Below are 24,187 nucleotides of genomic sequence, written 5' to 3'. Positions count from 1 at the left end.
TAAAACTTGATTCCAAGACATTTGTTTTGGGTTGAAGGGGGTGCTGGGTTTCCTCTGCTGCCTCGGGTGAGGAACAGCCTGTGCTCAGCCCCTCCCCAGGACGTTCAGCTCGGGCTGTTGTCGCTTGTCTGACGCTTGTTTTGCATCCCAGGGAGGTGCCAAGCCGAGGAAATGCTGCTGGAGGTGCTCATTTCTTTCATTTCTTTCATTTCTTTCATCCCGACCCTTCTGAAGTTCCGGGATCACTTTAAAAAGCTCAGCTAAAACAGAGTTATCTGACTTTCCGCAGGAAAGTGCAAGGCAAGCCTCCTCCCAAACAGTAATTAAGTAATTTCAGTAATTGGCTATTTATTAAACGCTGATTTTTGACTTTCCACCCTATTTCTGTGCCGTGCAGTTCGTGTACGGGTTCTGAGCAGTCTGGATTCCCCAGTTTATTTTTTTTGTCACTGTCACTTGTTGTAAATAAATGCAGTTTGTGTTCCCGGGGCCTCTCCTGTGCCAGGAGGAGCCCCCCCAGCAGGGAGCAGCTGATGCCCAGGGTGAACTCGTGGCTCTCTGCCCCCAAACTGGAGCTGGCATTGAGGGAACCGTCCAAGGACCCGCTAAGGGCACTTGCCAAGTAATTGAATTTCATGCTACGCTGTCCCAAATCCCAGCAGACCTAGAACAGCAGGGCTGGATATTTCAATTATGGAATATTGCAGTCTTCATTTGGATCCGTTCTGGCAGAGCAAGGGATTCTTTTTCTCCGCTGTCAAAGTTTGGAGTCGTGGAAAACTTGGTTGTGGGTTCGTGTGTGGGCACAGCCACAGGGAAGGTTCAGTTTCCAGCCTGATTTTAGAGGCTGAAGGGGCTCCCAGGGATGTTTGGGGGGTCTCCCCAGCCCCGCTCTGGGCTGGGACAGGATGGAGTGTTCCTTCCTAAAGCTCACACAGCAGGGAGGAGGAGAGGGAAATCCGCACTCGGGTTCTTCAGAGGATCCGTGACCTCCTGGGTGAGCTCCAGAATCCAAACCTAGAACTTGCACGTCCCTGGAAGAGCCAGCAGGAGATGAAAGTCCTGCTGAGCCCTCCTGGCTGCAGCTCCTCGTGCTCCCTTTGAGGCTGGAGTTCCACACTCAGTGCTCTCCGGGGGACTGGAGTGGGAATCGATGGCCCAGCTCAGCCAGGAGCTCAGAGGGACGAGCTCTGCTGCTCTCACAGCCCAGCTCTCCTGTTGGAAAACCTGCGGGGGCCACGGGGGCCCCCCTGAACCAGAGGAATCCCTGCTGTGTGCAGTGACCCCTCAGGAACCTGCTCCTGCTCCCGGGTGGTCGCTCCCAGCGCTCTCTCTGCTCCCAGGACCTGCTCCGTGCCGGCATCTCCCGCTCCTCTGGGGCTGCCCAGAGCCCCCCCTGCTCCTTCCAGCCGACATTCCTGACCCTGTGCCCTCTTGTTCTCCCCCCAGATCTGGAGACTGCCAGTGACATCGCGCTGTACTCGGGGCTGGGGGCGGCAGTGCTGGCCGTGGCCGTGCTGGTGGTGGCTGTGACGCTCTACAGGCGCAGTCAGAGTGAGTACTGGGGGGGATGGCATTGATTCCTTCATTGATTCCTTCATTGATCCCTCTGCGCTCCCGGGAGGCCCCCAGGCATTCCATTTGAAGGCAGTCAGAGGAGGTGAGTGCCGTGGTTTCGTGTTCTCCTTCCCCCCAGAGCCCCCGCTGCACACACATACTCAGAGAGGCTGGGGAGGGTGTCCTGCAGGGACAGGACCTGCTGGTGGGAGCTGCCTTTGCCACTGCCCTGCCCTGGCAGCTTGGGCAAACACAGAATCCTTCCTGACCACGCTCCACAGGCTCTGGAAACCCTGTTCCCAGCTTTTACACTGACTTAGGAAAAGCCCAGATTGAACCAAGTCAAAGCAAACCCAGGCAGCACTGCCTGTGGTTCCTTCCTATTCAGGTACTTATCCTTTACTCCAGTAAGAGTGGTTAGTTAGTTACTGATAATTTGAGAACTAGTTAGTTTGAGAGCTAGTTAGTTACTGATAATTTCAGAACCCCAACTTGCAGGTTGTAGCACTGAGGTCTGTGGGAAATAAATGGGTGTAAAAACCCCCTGAAGCCCCAAAAACCCCACTAGTGCCATGAAACGTGGACAGAACATTGAGTGAAAGCAGCTCTGGTGTTTTCTGGAATGTTATTTCCTTTGGACAGACAGGTGGGGAGGGACAGGAACAGTGATGAAAACAGAATGTTTCCTGGTTCTGTTCTGCCATTCTCCCCAGCCCGGGCTGCCTGCAGTGGGTGGTGTGTTGGTGGGGTGTGAAAGCAGCCCCATGTCTCTGTTCCCTCTGCAGAAAAGGGAAATATGGTGCAGAGTTTGTTTGGGGCCTTTTTTTTCCTTTTTTTTAATGTTGTTGTTTTTACAGTTTCTTTCTGTGGTGGGAGACATCCCTCACCGAGCAGGGAACTGGGAAAAGGGCTGGGTAGACAAGGATGTTTGAAGGAGGTTCAGTCATTTATTGCTAAACCCAAGCCTTTAATTAGAGCTGTGCAGTTCTCAGTGACTCTCACACGGGCATTTTTCCTTTGTGGTTCAGTTTAAATCTTGTTTTGAGTCTGGAGGATTGTTCATTTGACCCAATGTTTAAAGCCATTAGTTCTAGATGCTCTGAAAATACCTGAGCACACCAATTCCTTAACTTATTAGTTCAGTTTCAGTAACTTTGGGTTCTCTGTCTGTGGGGCTTTTAAATGAGAGTATTTGTAAACTATTCAGCAGAAAAAAAAGGCCAGTTCTCTGTTCAGTTTGCTGAGAAAAGAGAACCCAGTCCTGACCAATGGACAACAGATTAGTCTGATCCAAACTTTATTCTTTGGAGAAATGTGTTTATAATGTTGGCAAACCATCCTGCAGTCCTTTAAAGGGATCAGGTTTTCAAGGATACAGTATAGATAATTTCTGGAAAAATAATTACTTTGGAAAACTTGGATTTACAAAAACTAAGCAATCGACTGAACAAAAAAATCCTGCCACAAAACAAAAAAAAAAAACCAAAAAAAAAAGGATTCAGGCCCTAAATCCATCCATTCCTTCTCTTTTTTTTTTTTTTTCCAGAGTGTTTTGTGAGCTTAAAGGCCCTTAAATGAATAACTGTGGTATTTTTCCCCCTATTACTCTTGTCCCACTTTCTTTTCAGCCTGGTTCCCCTCAGGCAGGGAGTTATCATTTGGTGTGAGCTCACAGAAGAGGTCTGCAGGAAGCTCTGCTTTCACCCAGGGGGGTTTGATGTAAGGGGGAGAAAAAAAAAAAACAGAAAAACCAAGAAAGGAAAAAGGCAAACACACAAACTCGAATCCAAGACAAAAGGAAGCTCCTTCTTGGGTTCCTGCACTCTGGAGCTGCCTGGAGTGTGGGAAACAGCGATGTTGGAGCTGGTGCCTGATGGGGTTTTGTTCTTCAGCGATGTTGGAGCTGGTGCCTGATGGGGTTTTGCTCTTCAGCGTTGCCTGATGTGCTTTGGAGCTCAGAGGGTGTGAGGAAGGAGGAGCAGGTCACTGAGCGGGGAAGGGTCAGGAAGGGGCTCCCGAGGGGACGTTCCCGAGCAGTCACAGCTCCCTGCTCCTCCCACAGGTAACTCCCTGCTCCTGAACTCCTCCATGCAGCCCGACCTGACGGTGAGCAGGACCTACAGCGGCCCCATCTGCCTGCAGGACCCCCTGGACAAGGAGCTCATGACGGAATCGTCCCTGTTCAACCCCCTGTCCGACATCAAGGTCAAGGTGCAGAGCTCCTTCATGGTGTCCCTGGGCGTGACGGAGCGGGCGGAATTCCACGGCAAGGCTCATCCCGGCACCTTCCCCCACGGCAACGTCCCCCACCGAGCCTTTGGGACCGTGCAGGGCAGGAGCAAGGCCGTGTACATCCAGAACCTGGCCTCCATCTCCACCGCCAGCGAGCTCAGGACCACGGCCCTTTTCGGCCACCTGGGGGGCCGCCTGGTGGTCCCAAACACAGGTGGGTGGATCCTCCCTCCTTCAAAGCACCTAAAAGAATTGTTTCAGATGAGCCTGCCTGGTGTAGTGTTTTATAACTAAGTTTTTTTAAAAAAAAAAGGTGAGGAAAGAAGAAGCGGGGGCTCCCTTTAATGCAGATTTTGGGAAGTAGGGCATGTTGCCCACACAGGAGATGAGTGATCAGAAGAAAGCCTGGGATGAGGAGGAAGGAGGCATTATGCCTATTTGAACTGTTTTAAATTACTGCCTCTCTTGAAGTCTTCAGCATGAAAGTCACATTAATCAAAGCTGCTGCTTGCTTGGATGCTGATCCAAAGGAAGGGCTCCCCGGGAAGGGGGTCGGTGTTGGATCAGCATCTCATCTGATGGGCTCACATCCCAAGCAGCCTCTCCAGCTCCCAGTGCCAGGCTGGTGCTGAGCCCGGGGTCAGCAGCACAGGAGGAGCAGCCAGCCCTGGAGAGCAGCCCCTGGGGGGGATTTTGGGATCAGCCCCTGCTGCCTTCCTGCTCTGCTCTTCTCTCAGCATCAAAGCTGGGCAGGTTCCCAGAGTGGGGCACTTCAAAGTCAGCGGCACCTCAGGGCTGGGCTGGGCTCTGGGGTGCTCAGTTCACATTGTTTGAGGAGTGGAGTTTGTTTTGTGGCTCCAGAGTTGTGTGAGATGTGTTTTAGATGGCCAGAGCTGTTTGTTGAAGCAGCTGAGCACACCCAGCAGCAGGTTGGACTGGAGGAGAGGGTGTTCAGCCCCCAGCCCTGCTGGACCACGTGGCTGTGTTTGCACCTTGCTGGAGAAATTTCCTTTTCCAAAAAGGCAAAGGGAGCAGAAAAAGCCAGATACCCCCCTGGCAGCTCAGAGCTGTCACCATCTTTGAAACTCTGGTGAACTTCACTCACTCTAAATTCAGCTGTTCTCATTTCCCTGGTGTGTCCAGGCCTTTCTCTTGCTCTCTGGTCGAACTGAATGATTCAGAGCTTTATCCTTCATGTTTCATCAAATGGGCACTTCAAAGCTTACCATAAAAAATGTGGTTTGAGTTTAGAGAAGATTGATAACAATGTACAGGTGAGGGATGCACCACTAGTGCACAATCATGCACAACACATGGAGAGTTTTAATTTCTTCCCAGATTGTTTTCATGCTCGGGAATGAATGTTACAGAGGCAGAGGCACTAAGTCAGTTAAGGCATAAATTAAGAATTCCCTCACACTGTATATTTAGCTACTTTATATAATGGTAGTCCCATCAATTAGATTATTTAAATATGTATTTGGTCCACCTGCAGTTTATGTAATTCTGCCTTTATGTAAGCCCATCCTTGCTGGCCAGTTGTGAATTGTGGTGTGATCAGGTCACTGCTTTGCTGAGGTTCTGAACTGTGTGACATGCCAAGTCAAATACATCCTTCCTCTCCTGAGGGTGTGACCCAGCAGTTTGATTTCAGTGGAAAGCTTTCTTGTTAACTTCTGATTTTATCCTGGTGGAGAAAAAGGACGATGGGATCACTTGGATTCATGAGTTACCATGTGTAGGAACAAAAAGGTGATTCCTCATGATCCTGGAATTATCAGCTTTGATTTCAGATTTGGAAAGGGACAAAGAGCTTTCGAGAGGCTTTTGGGGAAAAAAGATGTGTTTTCCTTTAATGGAAAAATAATGTCTTTATTTCCTTTAGTAATGTATTTTCCTTTCATCTGATGACAGTGCAGTCAGAAGCTCAGTTTTGGAGGAACATTCCTGTGCTGGGCACCTCTGTAGGTGTCCATCAGGGCCCAGGGGGTGTGGGGAGTGTTCTTTGCATCCTGTGCCGTTCCCAAAGGGAAGTTCTGCCTTTGCTTTTTTGTAGGAGTCAGTCTGTTGATCCCACATGGAGCTATTCCTGAAGAGAGTTCTTGGGAAATCTACCTTGCCATCACTCAGAAGGAGTCCAGGTGAGGAGATTCTTGTCAGATGCTTCATCTCCATAACTCAGCCAGCAGGTAATGCAGCCAGGCATGGGGGATGAATTCAGATGGGATGAATTCACATGGGCTGAATCCCTGGACCTGTGCTGGTGGGCTCTCCCCTGGCAGTCCTGGAGCCCCGTGCACGGATCCACTCTGCAGAGTTCTGGATTTGAGCAAAGGCCCGTCCCTGGTGCCCCTGTGAGTTACTGAGCCTGCTCATTCTGCAGAATATAAATGGGCTTTCAAACCAGGGAGATCACACTCAATCTGGAAAAATTTATGAGCCTGCCTTTCTTAAGCCATAATTTGTTTTATCTTCGTTACTGTGAAAATATTGTGGATGGCAGCGTTGGAAGGCAGAGCGTGGTGGGACCAGCTGGTGCAGGGAAGCAGGGCTTGCTTGCACACAGCAAGTTCAGTGTTGGATCTGGGTTAAACAAATTGGAATGTGCTTTGAATCCCAGAATCCTGAGCTGACCAAGGGATGGAGTTAGATGGGCTCTGATGGTTTTGTTCCAGCACAGGAATTCCCCTGCTCATCCCCTGCTCTAACAGATGAGTGAGGGGCTGAGACCTTGACTGAAACAGTTGGAAATCTGCAGTTGAAGTGAATTCTTGGTGCTGACAGACATCCCTGCCTCCCCTCTCCCCCCAGCCTGCAGCCCGAGGGCTCGGCCGTGCTGCTGGGGCCGGAGGTGACCTGCGGGCCCTCGGAGGTGACCGTCAGCACCCCCTTCGCCCTGACCATCCCCCACTGCGCCCACGCCGACCCCCAGCACTGGAACATCCACCTCAAGAGGAGGACCCAGCAGGGGAAGTGGGAGGTAAGGCCAGAGCCCCCTGGCAGGGTGGTACCAGCCCCAGTGAGCCCCCCTGGCCGTGCGGGCACAGCTCAGAGATGGCAGCAGTGACAGGCACAGCTCAGAGATGGCAGCAGGGACAGGCACAGACCCCCCCGAGAGGAGCAATTAAACCCCATTTTTGCACTGCAGCAAAGGGGCAGCTCTGTGACCCACCCCCATGGCTGGAAAACAGTGCTCAGTTTTCTCAGATTTATTTGGAAAAACGTGGTTTTGCTTGATCACAGCTCCCAAAGAGGCTCAGTGTGTCGGAACAGAACATTGTGTCCACACAACAGTTTATCCTGGCACAGAAGAAGTTATAGAAGTGCTTGCAGATAATTTTTTAAAATTATTAAAAATTTAATTATTTTTTTTAGCACAGAAGGACCCTCCCAGTTTAAAAATCTCATGTCTCTGGGCACAGCCTTCAGTGACTGAGCTGTGCCCAGAGCCTCTGAAGGATTAGTGCACATTAAACTATTGTGCTTTTTTAGTTGAACATCCACTTCTTAATCCTGCCTGGCTGAGGAGATTAAAGCTTTGTGCGTTTGTAACAGGAGGATTTGATGGTTTCAGTCTGTCCACTGGCAGTTTTAATGCCAGTGGCCACCTTGGGCTGGAGCTGTTTGGGGGCAGCAGTCTCAGATGGCCTGAACTTTCTGTGTCATTTGGGGAGACAGACTGAGAACCCTCCTAAAGTAAAACACGACCCAACCTGTTACTCAGCATTCCACAAATCCACACAGGATGGAAAGGGCACAGCAGAGCCAGTAACCAGACACAAATCCATAGGCAATGGATTTATTGCACTGCTGCTGCTGGAACTGGTTGGTTCATTGCACTGTGAGGGGGGAAAAATTAGCAGTTAAAACATTTATGGATACAAAATCCATTCCTGGGTCCCACAAACCCCTCTGTGTGCTTTGCCTCCTCTAAACCACTGCGTGGTTTGTTGCTCCCCTTTAAACCATTTCCAGGTCGGGTTGGTTTTCCTGCTTTAGATTTCCTTAGTGAGCTCCATCAGTGTGGGTCCCAAAGCCCCTGGAACTGGGGAGGAATCAGCAGGTCCCTCCTCTGGTGGGGCTGCAAAGCAGGGCTGAGCCTCAGAGGCTCAGTGGGACAGGGAGATTTTTGATGAAGGGAAAACGTGACTGCAGTGGGGGTTCTGGAAGCCAGTCAAGTCCCAGCTACTGTTCAAGGTTTGCTTATTGAACTTTAATCCTCGAGGTAATTTTTTTTACCCTGACATTGGGGGGAAAAAAGAATTAGCTGGGAAGTCGAGAGCACTTGAAAAAAGATGCTAAAATTGCTTACACACCATCATTATTGTTGTATGCTGCACACATCGGGGCCTGCACAATGCATGGCCATAAATCCTCCTGCTGACTCAGGGCTAAATGGGGAATATTTACTCACACAAGTAGTCCCCCATCTCCCCTTCCCTGAGTGAGCAGCCTGGTCCTCAGGAACACTTTGTATTCCAGTTGAATAAAAAATAAGCAATGCAATGACTCCTATTGTCGAGGCCTGTTGGTTTTACTTCATTTTTTTTTTTTTTTTTTATTTTCTTTAAACCCGAATTTCGTTTTTTCAGGAAGTGATGTCTGTGGAAGAGGAAACTACTTCTTGCTACTGCCTGTTGGATCCTTATGCCTGTCACATTCTCTTAAACAGCTTTGGAACTTATGCCCTAATTGGGGAACCCCTCTCTGACTGCGCCGTTCGACAGCTGAAAGTCGCCGTTTTTGGCTGCCTGTCTTGCAATTCTCTGGATTACAATCTGAGAGTTTATTGCATGGATAACACCCCTTGTGCATTCCAGGTAAATGCCTTCGCTTTGCTCGCTGGGGGTTGGTTATTTTTGTCCTGTCCCAACAGCCCAGAACTCCACCAAAAGTGACAATATTGGGTTTTTTTTGAGCCGCTGCTGCGTGACTTGCAGTGAGTCCCTTGATTTCTCTGCAGTGCTGCTGCACGTGTGGATTTACACTGTGTGAGCTTCAGGGCAGCCAGACTGGCTTGTCATTCTTTACCAGGCAGATAGAAAACCAAAATCCCACAGCTCTGCTTCACCCAGCACAACTTTGGGGCTGGGGGGCTGAGCTGGAGCTCAGTCTGCACCCCCCAGACAATGGAAGTCATTCCCAGCTGATGGAGAGTCTTTATCACACCCCTGAGCTGGCAGCAGTTCAGGATCTCCTCTCCCAGTTACAACTGGAGCAAGAAGAAAGAGGTTGGCTCACCATCTCCTTAAACAAAAATTAAATTTTGGTGCATTTTCCCTTTTTAAAAAAAAAAAAAAGGAAAAAAAAAAAAGGACCGATCCCCAGGAGGCAATTGAAATGAGCAGGATTTTTTTTAATGGTGTTCCAGGACAAAGCAGTGACATTCACTGGCTTTTGCAGCCTTAGTAAACCCAGAAGCTTTAACAAAATGGTTTTCTTCAGGGAGCTGAAATGAAGACAGTTGTGACATGAATGTTTCCTTCCCTTGCCTGTCTCACAGAGTGGAAACACGGCTCTCACTGGTGTCTGTGTGCTTCTAATAAAAGCAGAGCCACCAGAAGGATTGTTAAAGTCTTACAATGGCTTTGTAATTATACTCTTTATAACACTTACACAATTAGTGGGTACCAGTATCTTCCTGATGAGTCTGTAGAAAATTATTAGAGGAATAATTACCAGTTTTCTGCCTTCAGAGGAACGAGAGCAGGGTGTTTGTAGATAGTGAGACAGCTGTGTATATTTACAGAATGATACAGCCCTTAAAGGCATGTAAATATTAGTGTGAACATGGAGAAACTGAGAGCTTTGGGTGAGGAACTGGAGTTGGGGTCACCAAGTTCTGTCTGACAGTGAATCCTTTGCAGTGCAGTCCTGGAAGAGGTACCAAGTTCCTTCATTTTTGCCTTTGCCCCCCTGTGAAAACCCACCTTGCTTTTGCAGCAGCTGCCTTTGCCCCCTGGGCAGCTCTGACTTGGGAAACTCTCCCAACCCCTTTGCGTTTTGTCATTTGCTGCAGCCTCGGGGGCACCCGAGGGTTTGTGGCCCACGTGCATCACCAAAGGCAGAGCAGGATTTACAGAACCACAGCACACTAAAAAGGAAATCCAGCACCTTCGAGGAGTTCTGAAAGCAGTCATGAAATAATCCACTCCCCTCGCGGCTGGAAATCAAAAATTAAGCCTCCCTTTTAATTCTTTCCTTCGTATAAACCCGACCATCAGGAGTTAAAAGGAGCTGAACTCCTGTAAAAATTGCTCTCTAATAGGAATCCATTAGTACAGTTGCAGAGAGCTCGAGCAGGCATTGAATTTTCAGAAGGTCACAATGATTCCAGGAGCCCTTCTGACAATACCTTTGGTACTGACGAGCACTGAACCCCTTCGATGGATTTGATTTGATATAATTTATGTGGATAAAAAGAAGGTAATTTGGAGAGACTGCTTGCCAGCTGATTTTTAAAAAGACTTGTGCAACCTTTCCTTCCTCACTGGTGTTTTTACTGTCTCAGCACAGGAGTAAACATTGCTTAAGCACAGGCAGGGGTGATTTTTTTTTTTTTTTTTTTTTTTTTTACTATTATGCTTTAAATTCACAGAATAACATAAAAATGTAGCTGGGAACAGACCTCTGGAGGACTGTAATACAAACTCCTGCTCCAAGTCTGCCCTTCAGACTGCTCAGGGTCTTGTCCAGTGACTCTGAAGAGGCCCCAGAGAGGAGAACTGAGGCTGAATTGTTTGACCTGGTGTGTTTGAGTGCTCTGAAAGCCCTGGGAGAGGTTTCCCAGCCAAGCTGCTCTTGGCTCCAGCTGCAGGCACTGCTTTGGGATGTCCCTGTGCCTTTGAGTGCCCTGAACTGGGATGGGGGTGGATAAACACCAGTCCCATCCCCTGGCCCACGAGAGGAACACTCCTGGCGTGCTGTGGGTGACCCAGACACCTCTGGACAGGTGAATTTGGGGTTTTTTCCTAGTACTGACACAATTCTCTCCTCTGCCCCTGCAGGAGGTGGTTTCAGATGAAAGGCTCCAAGGAGGACAGTTGCTGGAGGAACCAAAACTTCTGCATTTTAAAGGAAATACCTGCAGCCTCCAGATCTCAGTCCTTGATATCCCTCCCTTCCTTTGGAGAATTAAACCATTTACTGCGTGTCAGGTACTTGGCAATTTTACCTCTTCAGGTTTGCACTGGGACGAGCAGAACCCAGATGAGGCAGTGGTACCTTCTGTTTTGGTTTAAATCTCTTGGGCATGCAACAAAAATGAGTCAGAAGGCCAATACTCTTGTTAAAGCTTATCACTCCTGAAGATGTTTCTGATACCTGTTATTCCAGTTGTGAGACAACTGCGAACACGTGGCTGCAAATGACATTTAAATGTTAATCATGAGTTGAAAGCACAGCGTGCAGATACCAAGAATTAGAACTGAAGAGCTGCAAATTATTTTTTCTGCACTCCATTAATTAAAGAGGCTGTTGAAAAGCGGAAAGGGAAAATCAAAACAAAGGAAGGATTTCTAAGGATGTGGGTTACTGGGAATCAGAAGTGATGTGCTGGCACATGGAGTGGGCTGGTCTTAAAATACAGAACTCAATTAGACTATATAATCTCCCTTTTCCCAGAAGCAGAGAGACAATTATCTATCATTCAGTATTTTGGCAAAAAAACTGTTTTAAATGTGTTGCCATGTTCTCCAAAACATGAGTGTAATGGGCTCTGAAACTTATAAACACAGATCCACAGCCAGATGAAGTCTTACCTCATTAGGAATATAGGGATAATTTATGCTTCAGCTTAAAAAGTGAGGGAAACCGAATCATTTTCAGCTTCCTATGAAGAACAGCTTTTAAGTGTTTTGTTTATTCTACTCACTGAACTGCATTTTAAAAGCCAAGCCACTCAGTATTAGGATGCTCCACTACCACAGCAAATGCCCACCAGGAGTAGGACGTGCCCCAGCAGTGAAAATCATGGGATTTTTCTCTAAATACAACAAATTGAGTTCTGCCTCATGGATGGAACACAGCTCCACACTTTGATTAATTTATTGCCTCTTGATCCTTGTCCAGGCCTGAAGAATAAATGTGTGTGACAGACTGAAATTCAGCCTCAAAGTGCTGTTTAGAGTCTGATCAGAGCAGGGACTTGGGGTTAAATAAAAGCCTGTGCAAAACCTCTGCTGCCACAATGGGCTCTTACTGAACCAAAGGAATATTCCCATTCTATAACTGAGTGTAGTTGGCATGACTTGGCCAGCTCAGGAATGCAATAATTGTCTCCAAGAGGAACTGCAGAACCTGCACTGGCTTTGTGTTTCCCCCTCAGTGAGGTGTCTGGTGACAGCTCTGGTTTGGTTCCAGGCTCTTGAGAGATGAAAGGCTCTGTTTGTGCCCGTGGAGCTCCTTGCAGAGCTCCCTGGCTTCTCTGCCACGTCCCACCCTGTGCAGGCAGCTGCCTGTGCTGCCTGTGAGGAGCAGAGGGGCCAGAACTGTGCTCCACCCGTGCCACAACCCCAGTGGGAGGAGGAGGGAGGTGTGTCAGTGATCCCTCAGCTCGGGGGGATGAATAAATCCTGCTGTAGAACTGCCTGCAGAGCAGTGGATGGCAGGTGGTGCCAGGATTCCTCCAGACTCCAAACTGTTTGTTTGTCCTGGCCCTGCTGCAGGAGCAGCTGCCGAGCTCCTGGCTCCCTTCCCACCCCACTCCCAAGGAACTGGGGGAACCCTTGGGAGCTGGGGGAACCCTTGGGAGCTGGGTGGGTGCTGGAGCAGGCAGGGGCAGGGAACAGTGTGCTAAGAAAGCAGGCAGGCAGCTCTGGGGGCTGAAAGCAGCTGTGTTCCCCCCATCTCGTGTCCCTCGGAGGATCCGGGCTCTGTCTGGAGATGATTTACATTCCCTGTCTCTGCTGGGAACTTAATTATAAAGGCAGAATGAAACTGAAAGCATTTCTGGAATACTTGAACCACTCATCCTTCACCACACATTGTCCCTCTGTATTGTTTCGTGTGATTCTTTTCAGCTGAGTGATTCTTCCACTCGGGATGAAAGCAGAGATGATTACCCTGAAAAAAAATCTAATTATGGTTGCTCCACTTGTAACTTGTTTTGCAAATGTTTTCTTTATCATTGTCAGTATCTTGCTACTGCTCCCAGCCCAGGATCCAGCTGGGGCTGGAGACAGGCAGAGTTGGGGTGGTTCAGGTGGAGAAGGGGAGGCTGACAGAGCCAGGGCAGGTCTTGATGGGAAGCTCCTTTTTTTTGGATTCTGCAGTACAGGGAAACGGCAGGGAGACACAGAGAAGAGTCAGGGTTCTGATCTCGGTAAGGAGGAGGTGAAATGCAATATTTTCAAGTTTTAGATGAGTCTCCCATCATTTGTTTCACTGGATGAAAGCTCAGCCTTCAGGGAAGGTGTTTTATCAGTGGAACTGTCGCGGGTGGGCTTTGTGCTGCTGGGGGCTGGAAGGGATGTCCAGCAGAGCAGCAGGGAGGGGCCCTGGCTGTCTCTGCTCTGTGTGCCGTGTCCCTGAGCCCTGTCCCTGTCCCTGTCCCTGCAGGAGGTGCCGTTCTCGCGGGTGTGGCGTGGCAGTGCCCGGCCCCTGCTCTGTGCCTTCTCCCTGGAGCGCTACAGCCCCGGCACCACCCAGCTCAGCTGCAAGGTCTGTGTCAGGCAGCTCAAGGGCCACGAGCAGGTCCTGCACGTCCAGACCTCCATCCTCGAGGTAAGGGCTGCTCTCAGCTGGCTTTGTTCCCTTGCTCTGTCACCTCCTACTAGCCCAGGTGGCTCCAAGCCCCGTCCAGCCTGGCCTTGGGGCGTCCGCAGCTTCTCTGGGCAACCTGTGCCAGTTCCCTCCCCATTTTTGTCCTTCCCCTCTCTGTGTAGTCTATAAAGCCTTACAGGTTCCATTTCCAGCAGAAATCTAAGCACAGAGATTCTGCAGCACTAAAAGCAGCTCCTGTTCGGGTTGGTGGTTGTGGTTTTCTTGCAAGAAGTTTTGGCAGAGTTTGCAGAGCCCTGGGAGTTGAAAATGGGTGCTCACAGTGTCTCCTGGGCACTGGGGCCTTGCTCACTGGTAAAAGAAGTCAAACCCATAGTCAAGCAGGCTGTGATCTGTCCTAGAGCAGTGAAAACCTTGTTGATTAATCCAGATTAGTAGTTCTGGGTTAAAGCTGTCCACCCACTGCTCAATGCTCTCTGCAGAGAATGCAGCAACTGCACAAGAGAACCACAAATATCATCCTGTATCAAAAATCCAGGTGTTTTTCTGGTTCTTTGCTGTTATTTCCTACAGATCTTCTGTTGCTCTCTGTGTGTCTCACTGCAGTGCTGCTGCTGCCTTGATTTTTCCGCTCTCTGGATTTTTTTTTAAGGGTCCCATCCTTACACAAGTCCCCAGAGCGTGTCAAGTCCTGTCTTCAAACAAATTTGCTGGTACAGAGGGCTTTCTCATGCCTATCTCCAGCAGTGATTGAAGAGTGAGGATAATTTGACTGCAGAATAAGTACAAACCCAACAACTGCTCACTGGAGTTGCTCACTGGGCTACAATTCCCAGAGCTGCCCAGGTCGCTGTCGCTTATCTCCCATGTGCAGGGGATGGAAATCCACTCTTGTGCATATTTAACACAACCAGGCAGAGCTGAGGCATCTCCAGCACCTGCTGCTGTGCATGGCTGGCTCTGGGGACGTGTCAGAAATGCTCTGTGAAGGGACTCCACCTCTGTCAGTTGGTATTGATGCTGCTCAAAGGGATAAAGCCCTGAAATGGGGCTCTGGCACACGGGACTGGGCTCATTCCACAGCAAAAGGTGGGACAGATCTGCAGAGGGCCTGGATTCCAAAGGGATTGGGAGGACTGAGGTTCTTGGGGAATTCAGGTGGTTTAAAAAAAATTTTAAAAACAAACAAACAAACAAACCAACAAACCCACAACTGGGAGGTTTGTGTGTCCATATTTGAGGCTCAAGCAGTGAAAGGTTTAGAGGCCCATCAGTGCTCTGTTCGACTCCATCTCTAACACAAAATTACCCAAAAAACCAAAACTCCTAGAAGGGGAGAATATTACTATTTTAAATGCTTTTATACACAAGTCCTTATGATGTTCTGGGAGCTCCTCCACAACCCCAAAAGCCCCACCTCTCACCTGTTTCATTTTCTGCGAGCTGCAGGGAGGAACCTCAGCCTCGGGTTTGAATCCTTGAATCCAACTTGCTTTGCTCTCCCGTTCCCTGCAGAGTGAAAGAGAAACCATCACCTTCTTTGCACACGACGACAGCAACTTCCCTGCCCAGGTGGGTCCCAAGGCTTTCAAAATCCCCTTCTCCATCCGGCAGCGGATCTGCGCCACCTTCGACACCCCCAGCGCCAAGGGCAAGGACTGGCAGATGCTGGCCCAGAAAAACAGCATCAACAGGTGAGAGAGGGGAGCACTGACCTGGGAAAGGGCTGGTTGTTTGCCAGGATTAATTAAGGAGTCATTAAGGGGACTCTCAAGTACCTGCTTTTATCTGCAAACAGCTGCTGGGAACAGCTTCTCCCTTTTGAAGGGCAGTTCTTTGCTCTGGACACAAGTCTTGGTGAAGTCCTAGACTTCAGTAGGAGGGTTTTGGCACTCTTGCCTACTAAGAAAAAGTTTTAAGGGGCTGCATGTTCTCTCTCTGAAAAAAAAATTTTTTAAAAAAATCCCATGACCTGTTGTCCTGGCTCCTGCTGATTTGTTTTGGGTTCCAAAATGAATATTGCAGATTTGTTTGGTTGGGTTTTTTTTAAGGAAAAGACAGTCGTGCTCTACTGTTAGGGGTAATAATAGTATTATGATTATTAGAACTGAAAGATGCTGTAAAAACCAATTTACTACTTACTTTGCTTCTTCTGCTTGGCTGAATTAAATTGGCAGAGGAAGTTCACTGACAGAAATAGCCATAAATATGTTCCCAGGAGAGCACAGCAATACTTAAATCAAGCAAACTGACTTTCCATTGACTTGTTGCCGTGCATGGGAATCTCCACAAGCCACATCTGAACCAAAAAAAAAGAAGTGTTTGTGGTAAACACACTTCCTTTTACCGAATTCTTTGCAAATATTGCCCCTGCAGAGCCCTAAAATCTGCATATTGATAAAACACAGATCACAAACTAGAAGATGTCGGCTCTTTACGTAATCACAGGCATCAGTTGATGTTATGTAAACCCTCTGCCTGTCAAATCCTTGGCTGAATTTCCTAATGGTGCTCTCCAGGCCAGTTTCCTCATTTCCACGGGGCTGGGGCTGCAGCATTCCTGGGCCAGTCCCCTGGGCATTGTCCCTCTGCTGAGCTTGGCCAGGGGACACCTGAGGAGTAAATGGTGTGTCCTCTCCAGGGCTCCTCAGCTCAGCCCCCCCAGCTGCTGCTGGAGGGTTTGGGGCCGTGGCAGCTGCTCCTCATCCTCTTCCCCCCCCTTTTCCTCCCTCCCCGCAGGAACCTCTCCTACTTTGCCACCCAGAGCAGCCCCTCCGCCGTCATCCTGGACCTGTGGGAAGCGCGGCACCAGCAGGACGGGGACCTGGACTCGCTGGCCTGTGCCCTGGAGGAGATTGGGAGGACACACTCCCAGCCCCCCGAGCCCCCCGAGCCCGAGCTGGAGGAGCCCAACTTCAGCCACAGCCGCCAGAACGGCCTTTAGCCCCTTCCCACTGACAACTCTGGCATCTGCCACCGGGGTTCCCTGCGCAGGGAGGGAGGGAGGAAAGGGGTTCTGCACCTGTGGGGGGAAACTCCTGTCCCACAGGGAGGTTTGCAGGGGGAGGAGCAGAAGCAGCCCTGCTGAAAAAAAAAAATCATCTGGTGATGAGGAAAACACGACCTTCTCCCCGTCCTCCCCTCCTTTCAAACTCACCTGGTAAAGTCCAAAACAAAAACTGCACATCTGTCAGTCCTGGGGCAGGAAGGGGAAAACACAGAGCTGTGGAAGGTAAATGTTCTGACAGTGGATGTTTAGGAACAGTAACGCTGATGTAATGCCCAGTGAAAATCAACAGATATGATGGTGGATGTTTAGAGCCACTGGAGGTTAATCCTGGTTTAAAGGTTTGTCTCTTCAAGAGTGGTTTAAAATCCCATTTGAGAGCATCACGTTGTCACTTTATGTCTGCTACAGGAAAACTGACAGTTTGGCCTTATCCTGTTCAGATGTTTGAGGAATTAGAAGATTCTCGTAATTATTCCATATCATGTGTATTCCAGACCATTTCTTTTAAAAATTCAATCCCTTAATGAATGTACATTTGCTGCAGAGCTTTCCTGCCTGCTCTGTTCCCAAAATTACAGACCAAAACCCCTCTCTGGGAAATTGGGGTGTTGCACACTCAAGAGGAACTTTCTAATTTTCTTGGTTTGCAAACTCTGACTTGGTCAAAAACTGTTTCCTTGGGGGGTGGATTTAAATAACCAAATAACACGTGGGAAATTTCCAGCCCTACTTTAGCAAGTTTACACATTTTTTTTATTTTTTTTTTTTAATTATTCCTTCATGTTCTGGGGCTAAACTAAGTGAAGGTGAAGTCAATCAGCACAGCTTAATTTTGGTTTGGTTTCAGGCTGAAACAATAAACCCCACGTGGCACTGCCAGAAATGGGCTTGGTTCCTTTGCACAGCTTGGGATGTAAAGCTGGCTGGGTTACACCTGGTTTAGCCACAAATTGCATTTCCCACCCCAGTCAGAATCCAGCTGGAGAATTCGCCTTACTTTTTTTACCCATTTCATCCAAATCTAATTTCTTACTTCGACCAAACCAAAAAGAGCTGTCACTGTGAGCGAGGGGCCTGGTGGGACTGGGGCTGAGCCAAATTTAACCCCTATTTTCACTCCTGCCCTTTACAATCAGCCAGGGTGCTCGTTGGGTCAGTGTGGGCAGCAGGAGCACGTTCAGGAGAAAGCAGGAACAGAAAAGAGGCTTCAGGAGCTTTATGGAAATGAAAGGAACTGAAAAGGGGCATTCTGGGGCTTTTTCACCCTTGTTTTTGACCCAGAGCTGCACAACAGGCCACAGGGTAGGTACAGAGAGCAAATCTCTTAACAGTCTGAAGCTGTTCTTTACCCAGGATTCCAGGTCCAAAAAGTCTGACCAACAGCTCTGGACTTGTTCCTGCTGCTCTGGAACTGCAAATGTCATTGTTGCCTTCCCGGCTCAGCAGGCTTGGAATAGTCTGAGACTTAGAAATACTGAGACTTCTGCAAGGGTTTTCTGCACTTGAGGATTTCACAGAGCCTGACAGGCTGGTTGCTGTTTGCAGGGGGAGCAGGTTTGGGGCTGAGACACAAACACCAGCTCGTTTGGCAGCAGGCTGTCACTGCTTTTAGCAGCACATGGTTCTATCTGGGTTTGAATTACATTTCTAGTGACTGCCAGTCCTCCTCCTCAGGAACCTGTTCTTCATTGGACAAAATGCTGGGAATCAGGGGAAAAAAAAAAAAAAAAAGACCAAAATAAGGAATGGCACCCAGAGCTGCTGTTGTCTGGGAAACCAGCTCCAGCCTCCCTCCAGCAGGGAATTTGTTCTCAGCTCAGAGCTCAGGAACACTGAGACAAACCCAGCAGCTCCCTGGGCTGGTGTCCTCCAAAATCCAGGTTCCCAGGACGTCCAGTGTCTGAAAAGGAATAAATGTTTAACTCTGACACTGCCAGAAAGGAAACTCCTCCTCTGTGGCCGAGGGCAGGGCTGCCTTTGCTGTTGCCCCTCAGGTTTTGTTCCCTGGTTTTATCTTCACTTTGGCTAAAGCAGCTTCTTTGTTACTGATCTTAAACTCTGAGAGTCTGATCAACAGCTCTCGAGTTTTTCTGCCTGTTATGGATTGTTTTGATGCTCTTGTGTTGTTCCAGTGAACCAGAAATGCCCCAATATTGCACATTTCCTTTGCTCTTAAACAGACTTTCTGGAGCTCTGTATACATACATAGGATTTGATCCAAAATGCAGATGTAGAGGAGCACCTGAAGCAGGATTAGAGGCCAGAACCTAAAAATGTATTCCTTTCTTCCATTTTATAAATTATTACATTTGAAAAGCAATCTTCACCAACTAGAAGGTAAGAGAAATGTAATTTTGCACACTTTAGATTCCATCTGGCTGCCCTGAGTCTGATCAGGTGAAACAGCCATTTTGACTTTACATCACCAAAGAATCTGCTCTAATATATTTTCATCTTCCTAAGCACAGGTGCTTCTGTGCTGTGAGTCATTTAAGACTAATAGTTGCGTTCTAAAAATGACTTACAGTTGTGTCAGCACAACGTGCAGCCCCAGCTCCGCCAGCCCCAGCACCCATAAAGCTCATTTTGCAGTCTGTACAACCCTGAACTCCCACAAAAATTTTATTGGCCTTTTTGTAATAGATGAAAAGATATCAGCCCAATTCCCTTCAAACACGGGGAGCTGGGTTTGTTATTATTTTTGTCTCTGGCAGCAGCTGCTCTCCCCCTCTCCGGGCATCGCTGGCCTGCAGCGGGTTCAGAGAAGCTTGTTCAGCATAAATCACCCAAACATGGATCCTGTAGGACTCCAGGGTATCAACATCACACCACAGGGCCATTCTTTTCTTCCCACTTGTGAGTTTTACCACATTCAGTAACAGATAAATTCCAGAGCATATTTCTCACCACAAAAAAATCCAGCTTTGTGTGCACAGAGAACTAGAACAGGGGAGGAACTGCTGCTGGCTGCCTGCTCACGAGGTCAAGCTTTTTTTTTTCCAGGCTGTTTCTGCCTGTAAAACACAGATTTAAGCAAAGGGGCTGCTTAGTTCTTGGAAGGTAATTAACTGAGTGGAAAACCAGGAAATCAGATTTCCAAGTCCTTACCGGCCGTGAACGATCTGGAGAATTCACCTTTCTGGCCTTTCTCTGATTTCACTGATCCCCAGGAATTTCTCCACCTGTTCCCCAGCAGCAGAGGTGGTGGGAATAACTCACTGAGGGCCTTTGCCACGTTAACCCAGCCGAGGGAGCTTTTCCAGGGGTTGTTCATTTCTGGGCTGTGGTTTGGTGGAATTACTCCCTGGACACCGTCCTTGTTCCAGCAGAGGCTGGAGGCTTTTCCAGGGAGCAGTGAAATGGCACCTCTGCCCCTTCCTGGAAAAATAACAGTGGTCTAATTAAAATGACTGAAAGGATTCCTGAGCAAACACAGTAACTTAAACCACACAACACCTGTAGCCACAAACAACACTCAATATGCTGGCAAACATCACGAATCATTTTCCAGTAATGCCTTTTCTCTCATTGCCAATACCAGCAGAAATGGTAGCAAAAATCTCCTTTCCAACACGAGACAGAAAGAAATCAGTCACTCTGAGATTAAAGACTCACTTAGAGGATTGTTTGGTAGTGACAGTGTCTGCAGGGCAGGAGGCAGGACCAGAGTTCTGCTCCTTGCCACGAGTCAAGGAAAAACCTTTATCCGTACCCGTGTTCACTGTTCTGTCCAAGAATAACATAAGTGTCTAGGAACTTGCCACTATATTTTTTGTATTAGAGGTGAATAGTACAGACTCTACTAGTGTTTCTTGTCTGGGGCTCGGGGGGGGTAGGGGGTGTTGTTGTAATTTTCGAGCTGTTGCAAAAGCTGCTTTAACTGAGCTGTCGAGTTGTCTTGACTGGTTTGTGCTTTACAAGGGCGAGCTGGGGCTCACCTCGTGCCCCGGGGGAGCTGGGGCTGCAGCCACCTGTGAGCCATGGCCAGGGCACAGGGGGCAGCTGGGCTGTCCCTGCCCTGCCCAGCTGGAGCCTCCCCTCCTGTGTCAGCAGCCGCTTCCTTCGCCCGCCCTGCCGTGAGCCCCTGGGTGCAGAACTGTCCTTGTGCAGCCCCCAGGAGATGCCAACCCCTGTTCCCTGCTCTCTGTACAGAAATCTCGCTGTCCAACCCCGGGGGTGGCACCAAGGGGAGTCAGAGGGTGCTCTGCACCCAGCCTGGCTCCAGCTGTGGTGGCCCAGCGGGAGGGGAGGACACGGATCTCACAGCCAGGGACCTGCCCTGGAAAGGGGAATGTGCCCTCCCAGATCCTCCCAGGGACCTGCCTGGTGCTTGGGGTTTGCAGTGTAAAACATCTTGACCCTTGGTGCTCCCCACACAGAAGTGTGGAGTATTAACCCTGGGGTGGTGACACCTTTTCACCAATTCCTTCGGTTTTCCCCCCATTTGGGCGCTGAAGGTGGAGGGGGAGGGAGCAAAATTTGGAGGTGAAGCTGTAGATTTTTGCATCCTTTCCACTAAACCCCAACCCCCATCCCTGAACCTCCCTGGCTGCATCCCTGAGCAGTACAGACACACACAGATAAATGCCTCAGAGATTTACTCCTGACACCACAGAATTTGTGACCTGGGAGATGGAGTTGCCCCCTCCCACCTCTTAATCCAATCCATCCCATTCTGATCCCATTTGGTAACCTGGCTCCAAAACCATGAATTGTGCACCTTCTGTTGATTTGGGTGAAGTAAAATTGGACTGGTCAGACCCAGAGCAGTGTTACACACCACAAGAGCTAACAACAAAAAAAAAAAATTCCCATTGCATTTTCAACTTGGAAAACTTTTGACCAGCCCTTTGGTGAAAAGAGGAGGGGGAACTTCAACCTGATCCCACGAAATGTAAATTATTTTTTAAAAAGTGAAAAAAAAAACCAAAACCCCACAAGTATTCCTCTAGAGAGACCTATTTTCTCTTCTGCTCCTTTATTTTTGAGATGAGTAGGTTCTGAAAATGTCGGTTCTGGGCTCATGTGACTGAGCATCCTTCCCTCCCCCGGGTCCAGTGTGGTTAGAACTGAAGGAGAGCAGAGGTTTGAACCCTTTCTTTAGTATGAAGCTGAAGGAGCAGGGAGGAGAGACAGAACATGAAATCAAAAGCATGGCCTTGGCTTCATACCACACTTTCTGTGCCTTGTTCTATCAATGTAAATTCTGAATGTTGTACAGTAAAATACTTGGGAAAGACTCCTTGGAAAAGGCTGCACTGGCTTCTTTTTTTCAGCACATGTACATATATAAATATATATACATATATATATTTGGTAATGCCAACCAGCTGTGTTATATTGTACTGAGAGAGTGACCCTGGGAGGTTTTGGGTGTTTTCTGGAGGGGCTGCAGAGCTGTGGCCCCGGCCTTTTGGAGAGACATGTACAGGTGGGGACTCCTGCATAGCAGTTATTTATGAATAAAGAGTCTTTTACTGACCTCTTGGAGCACGTTTGTTCCTGTGGGAAAACAGGGGGGGCTGCTCTGAGCACTCTGGGAGGATGGGCTGGGTTTGTGCTGGAAAACTCTGTGCTGGGCACCTTTTTCCTGAAAAAAAATAAATAAATTAAAATCGACAGGAATAGGAGCAGAAGTGATGTTTATTTACCCTTTACTGACGACATGGAAACAGGTCAGGAATATCATCCTGCTCTCATGTTAGCCTGGGCTGCAACCAATTCCCTCTGCCCTAAAGTCTAATTTAAGGCATTTCACTGAATTTATTTGTTTATTTGTCTGAACTTAGGGACAACCCCACTCCTGGGCAGGGCACTCACCTCAGGTGGGATATGGAATAAAATGAATTATTAGTCCCTGCAGAGCAGAGGTGCCAGGACAGGTGGTGTAAATCAAGATACCCCTCAAACCCTTCATGCCCTGCATTCACCTTCTTCTCACCCAGGATCCCAAACCCCAGATACTGTGATGGGGACCCTTGGGAACAACCAGGACCATCACATGCCTCTGACATTCATTGCAGAATTATTCCTGATTAATTATGATTGCAGGGAAACAGCATCTGTTGCTGTAAAGAGTTCACAGCACTGTGATTTAAGGAACAGCCACTCAGAAATTCTCCTGCCAGGGTGGAAGGGAAGGGTCTGGGCTGGGCCATTTCAGCCCTTCTGAAAACTCAAAAAAACCCCACAAAAACCCAAGATAAAGCTTTCAGCACAAAGGCAGGGCTGAGCCTCACCTGTTGTTGAGAGTACCAGAAATTATTCTGTAAAGAGGGTTCAATTTTCAAACAGTTCTGAAAGGCTGAGTTTAACCAAGTACCACTCACGTTCAGGCTTGGAGCAGGAAAATGTCACCAGCAATAATTGAACTGACACCTCTTCAATGAGACCTTGATCATGGCACTGGAAAGAGGCTGCTCAGCCCCCCAAAATTCACACACAACTGAATTACTGCAGCATCCTGAAGCTCAGTGGAATTGAAAAAATCACACCAGTGCCTGTAACTTTTAACACCCCCCCTGCAGACTGAAGGTTGTTTGTGAAGTAAATACTCAGTAAAACAAGCCCATGGTCCCTGGGGGCCTGGGAGGGGGTGCTGAGCTGCACAAAACACCCCCCTGGCTCTGTCCTGGGCTGTCTACACGGAATTTGGAAGGAATAAACATGGAATTTGTGAGGAATAAGGGAGCACTGAGCTGCCACTGCTCCCTGAGCAGGTCCCAGCCTGGTTTGGGGACACCAGAGCTCCCCAGGGCCCTGCTGGTGCCACCAGAGAGGTCTGTGTGTCCCCCACAGCTGGTACAGAACGTGTGGCTTGGGCTGGCGACAGAGAAAAGAAGGAGAGGAGAATATTCTCTCCCTGCCTGTGTTTATTTTTTGTTGTGTTTTAGGGCCATTTGGTTGCTGACTCAAATGCTGTAACCCTTCTGTTGTGACAGGAGGCGACACTGGAGAGAACTCCTGGTTACAAACACCCCAGACTAATTTAAACCAAACTGAATCAATCCCAATCTGCTCTGCCGAGGGAGTTTGGGCTTTTTTTTTTTTTTTACATTTTTTTCCCTCTTCTCAGATATCATTTGGATTGTATGTATTTTACTCCAGTACTTATCACAGCTTCAAGGCTATTTTCCCTTATTTTGCTTTGTTTCTTTGCTCTTTTTTTCCCCTGCCAGCCTGACTCACTAAATAACAGCATCCACTCACAGAGTCAAACCTTAAATCACAGGCAGTGCCTGAAGTCCTGCAGAAAGCTTTGTTAGAAAAACATGCAAATAAATCACCAACTCTCCACAAATGCCTCCAAAGTTCAAAAATCAGCTTTAAAGCAGGCCCTTTAAAGAGCTCAGTTCCTTATATGAGAAATATTCAAAGAGTTTTGTTTTGAGTCATCACTTGGCTGTGCACGAGGGCTCTCAGCTCCTCATCCCACCTGCCAGAGGGTCATTCTGCTGCAGAATTAGGGAGAAGGGCAGCTGAGGAGCAGCCACTGAAATCGGGGTGAGAGCTGAGAAATTCTCATGGTGGAAAAAAGGTGACATCAGCTTGGGAAGGGGGGTGTAAAAAACCCAGGTACAGGTAGGCACAACCCCCCCCACGCCCCTCCAGGTGAGACTTGTTCCAAAACCCCCCGGGCTGGGCAGGATGTCACTGTTTCCCTCCCTT

At 48.6% G+C, this 24,187-nt stretch overlaps 1 protein-coding gene across 1 annotated transcript in view; it reads left to right on the top strand.

Moving 5' to 3' along the window:
• Positions 1-22,000, top strand: part of UNC5D (unc-5 netrin receptor D) — a 95,724-nt gene extending 73,724 nt beyond the window's left edge. Inside the window, exons 8-16 of the mRNA XM_051811960.1 lie at positions 1,450-1,554; positions 3,620-4,003; positions 5,846-5,930; positions 6,601-6,769; positions 8,382-8,609; positions 10,797-10,946; positions 13,348-13,512; positions 15,025-15,203; positions 16,249-22,000. Of these exons, the coding sequence (XP_051667920.1) occupies positions 1,450-1,554; positions 3,620-4,003; positions 5,846-5,930; positions 6,601-6,769; positions 8,382-8,609; positions 10,797-10,946; positions 13,348-13,512; positions 15,025-15,203; positions 16,249-16,453 (1,670 nt within the window). The 3' untranslated portion in view covers positions 16,454-22,000. The remainder of the gene's footprint in view (positions 1-1,449; positions 1,555-3,619; positions 4,004-5,845; positions 5,931-6,600; positions 6,770-8,381; positions 8,610-10,796; positions 10,947-13,347; positions 13,513-15,024; positions 15,204-16,248) is intronic.
• The last annotated feature ends 2,187 nt before the right edge of the window (positions 22,001-24,187 follow it).

This window comes from Manacus candei, unplaced genomic scaffold, assembly GCF_025592945.1.
Source record: "Manacus candei isolate 608988 ecotype Guabito, Panama unplaced genomic scaffold, ASM2559294v1 h1tg000084l, whole genome shotgun sequence".
In the NCBI taxonomy this organism is placed as follows: Eukaryota; Metazoa; Chordata; class Aves; order Passeriformes; family Pipridae; genus Manacus; species Manacus candei.
This window is presented reverse-complemented; position numbering and strand designations above follow the sequence as displayed.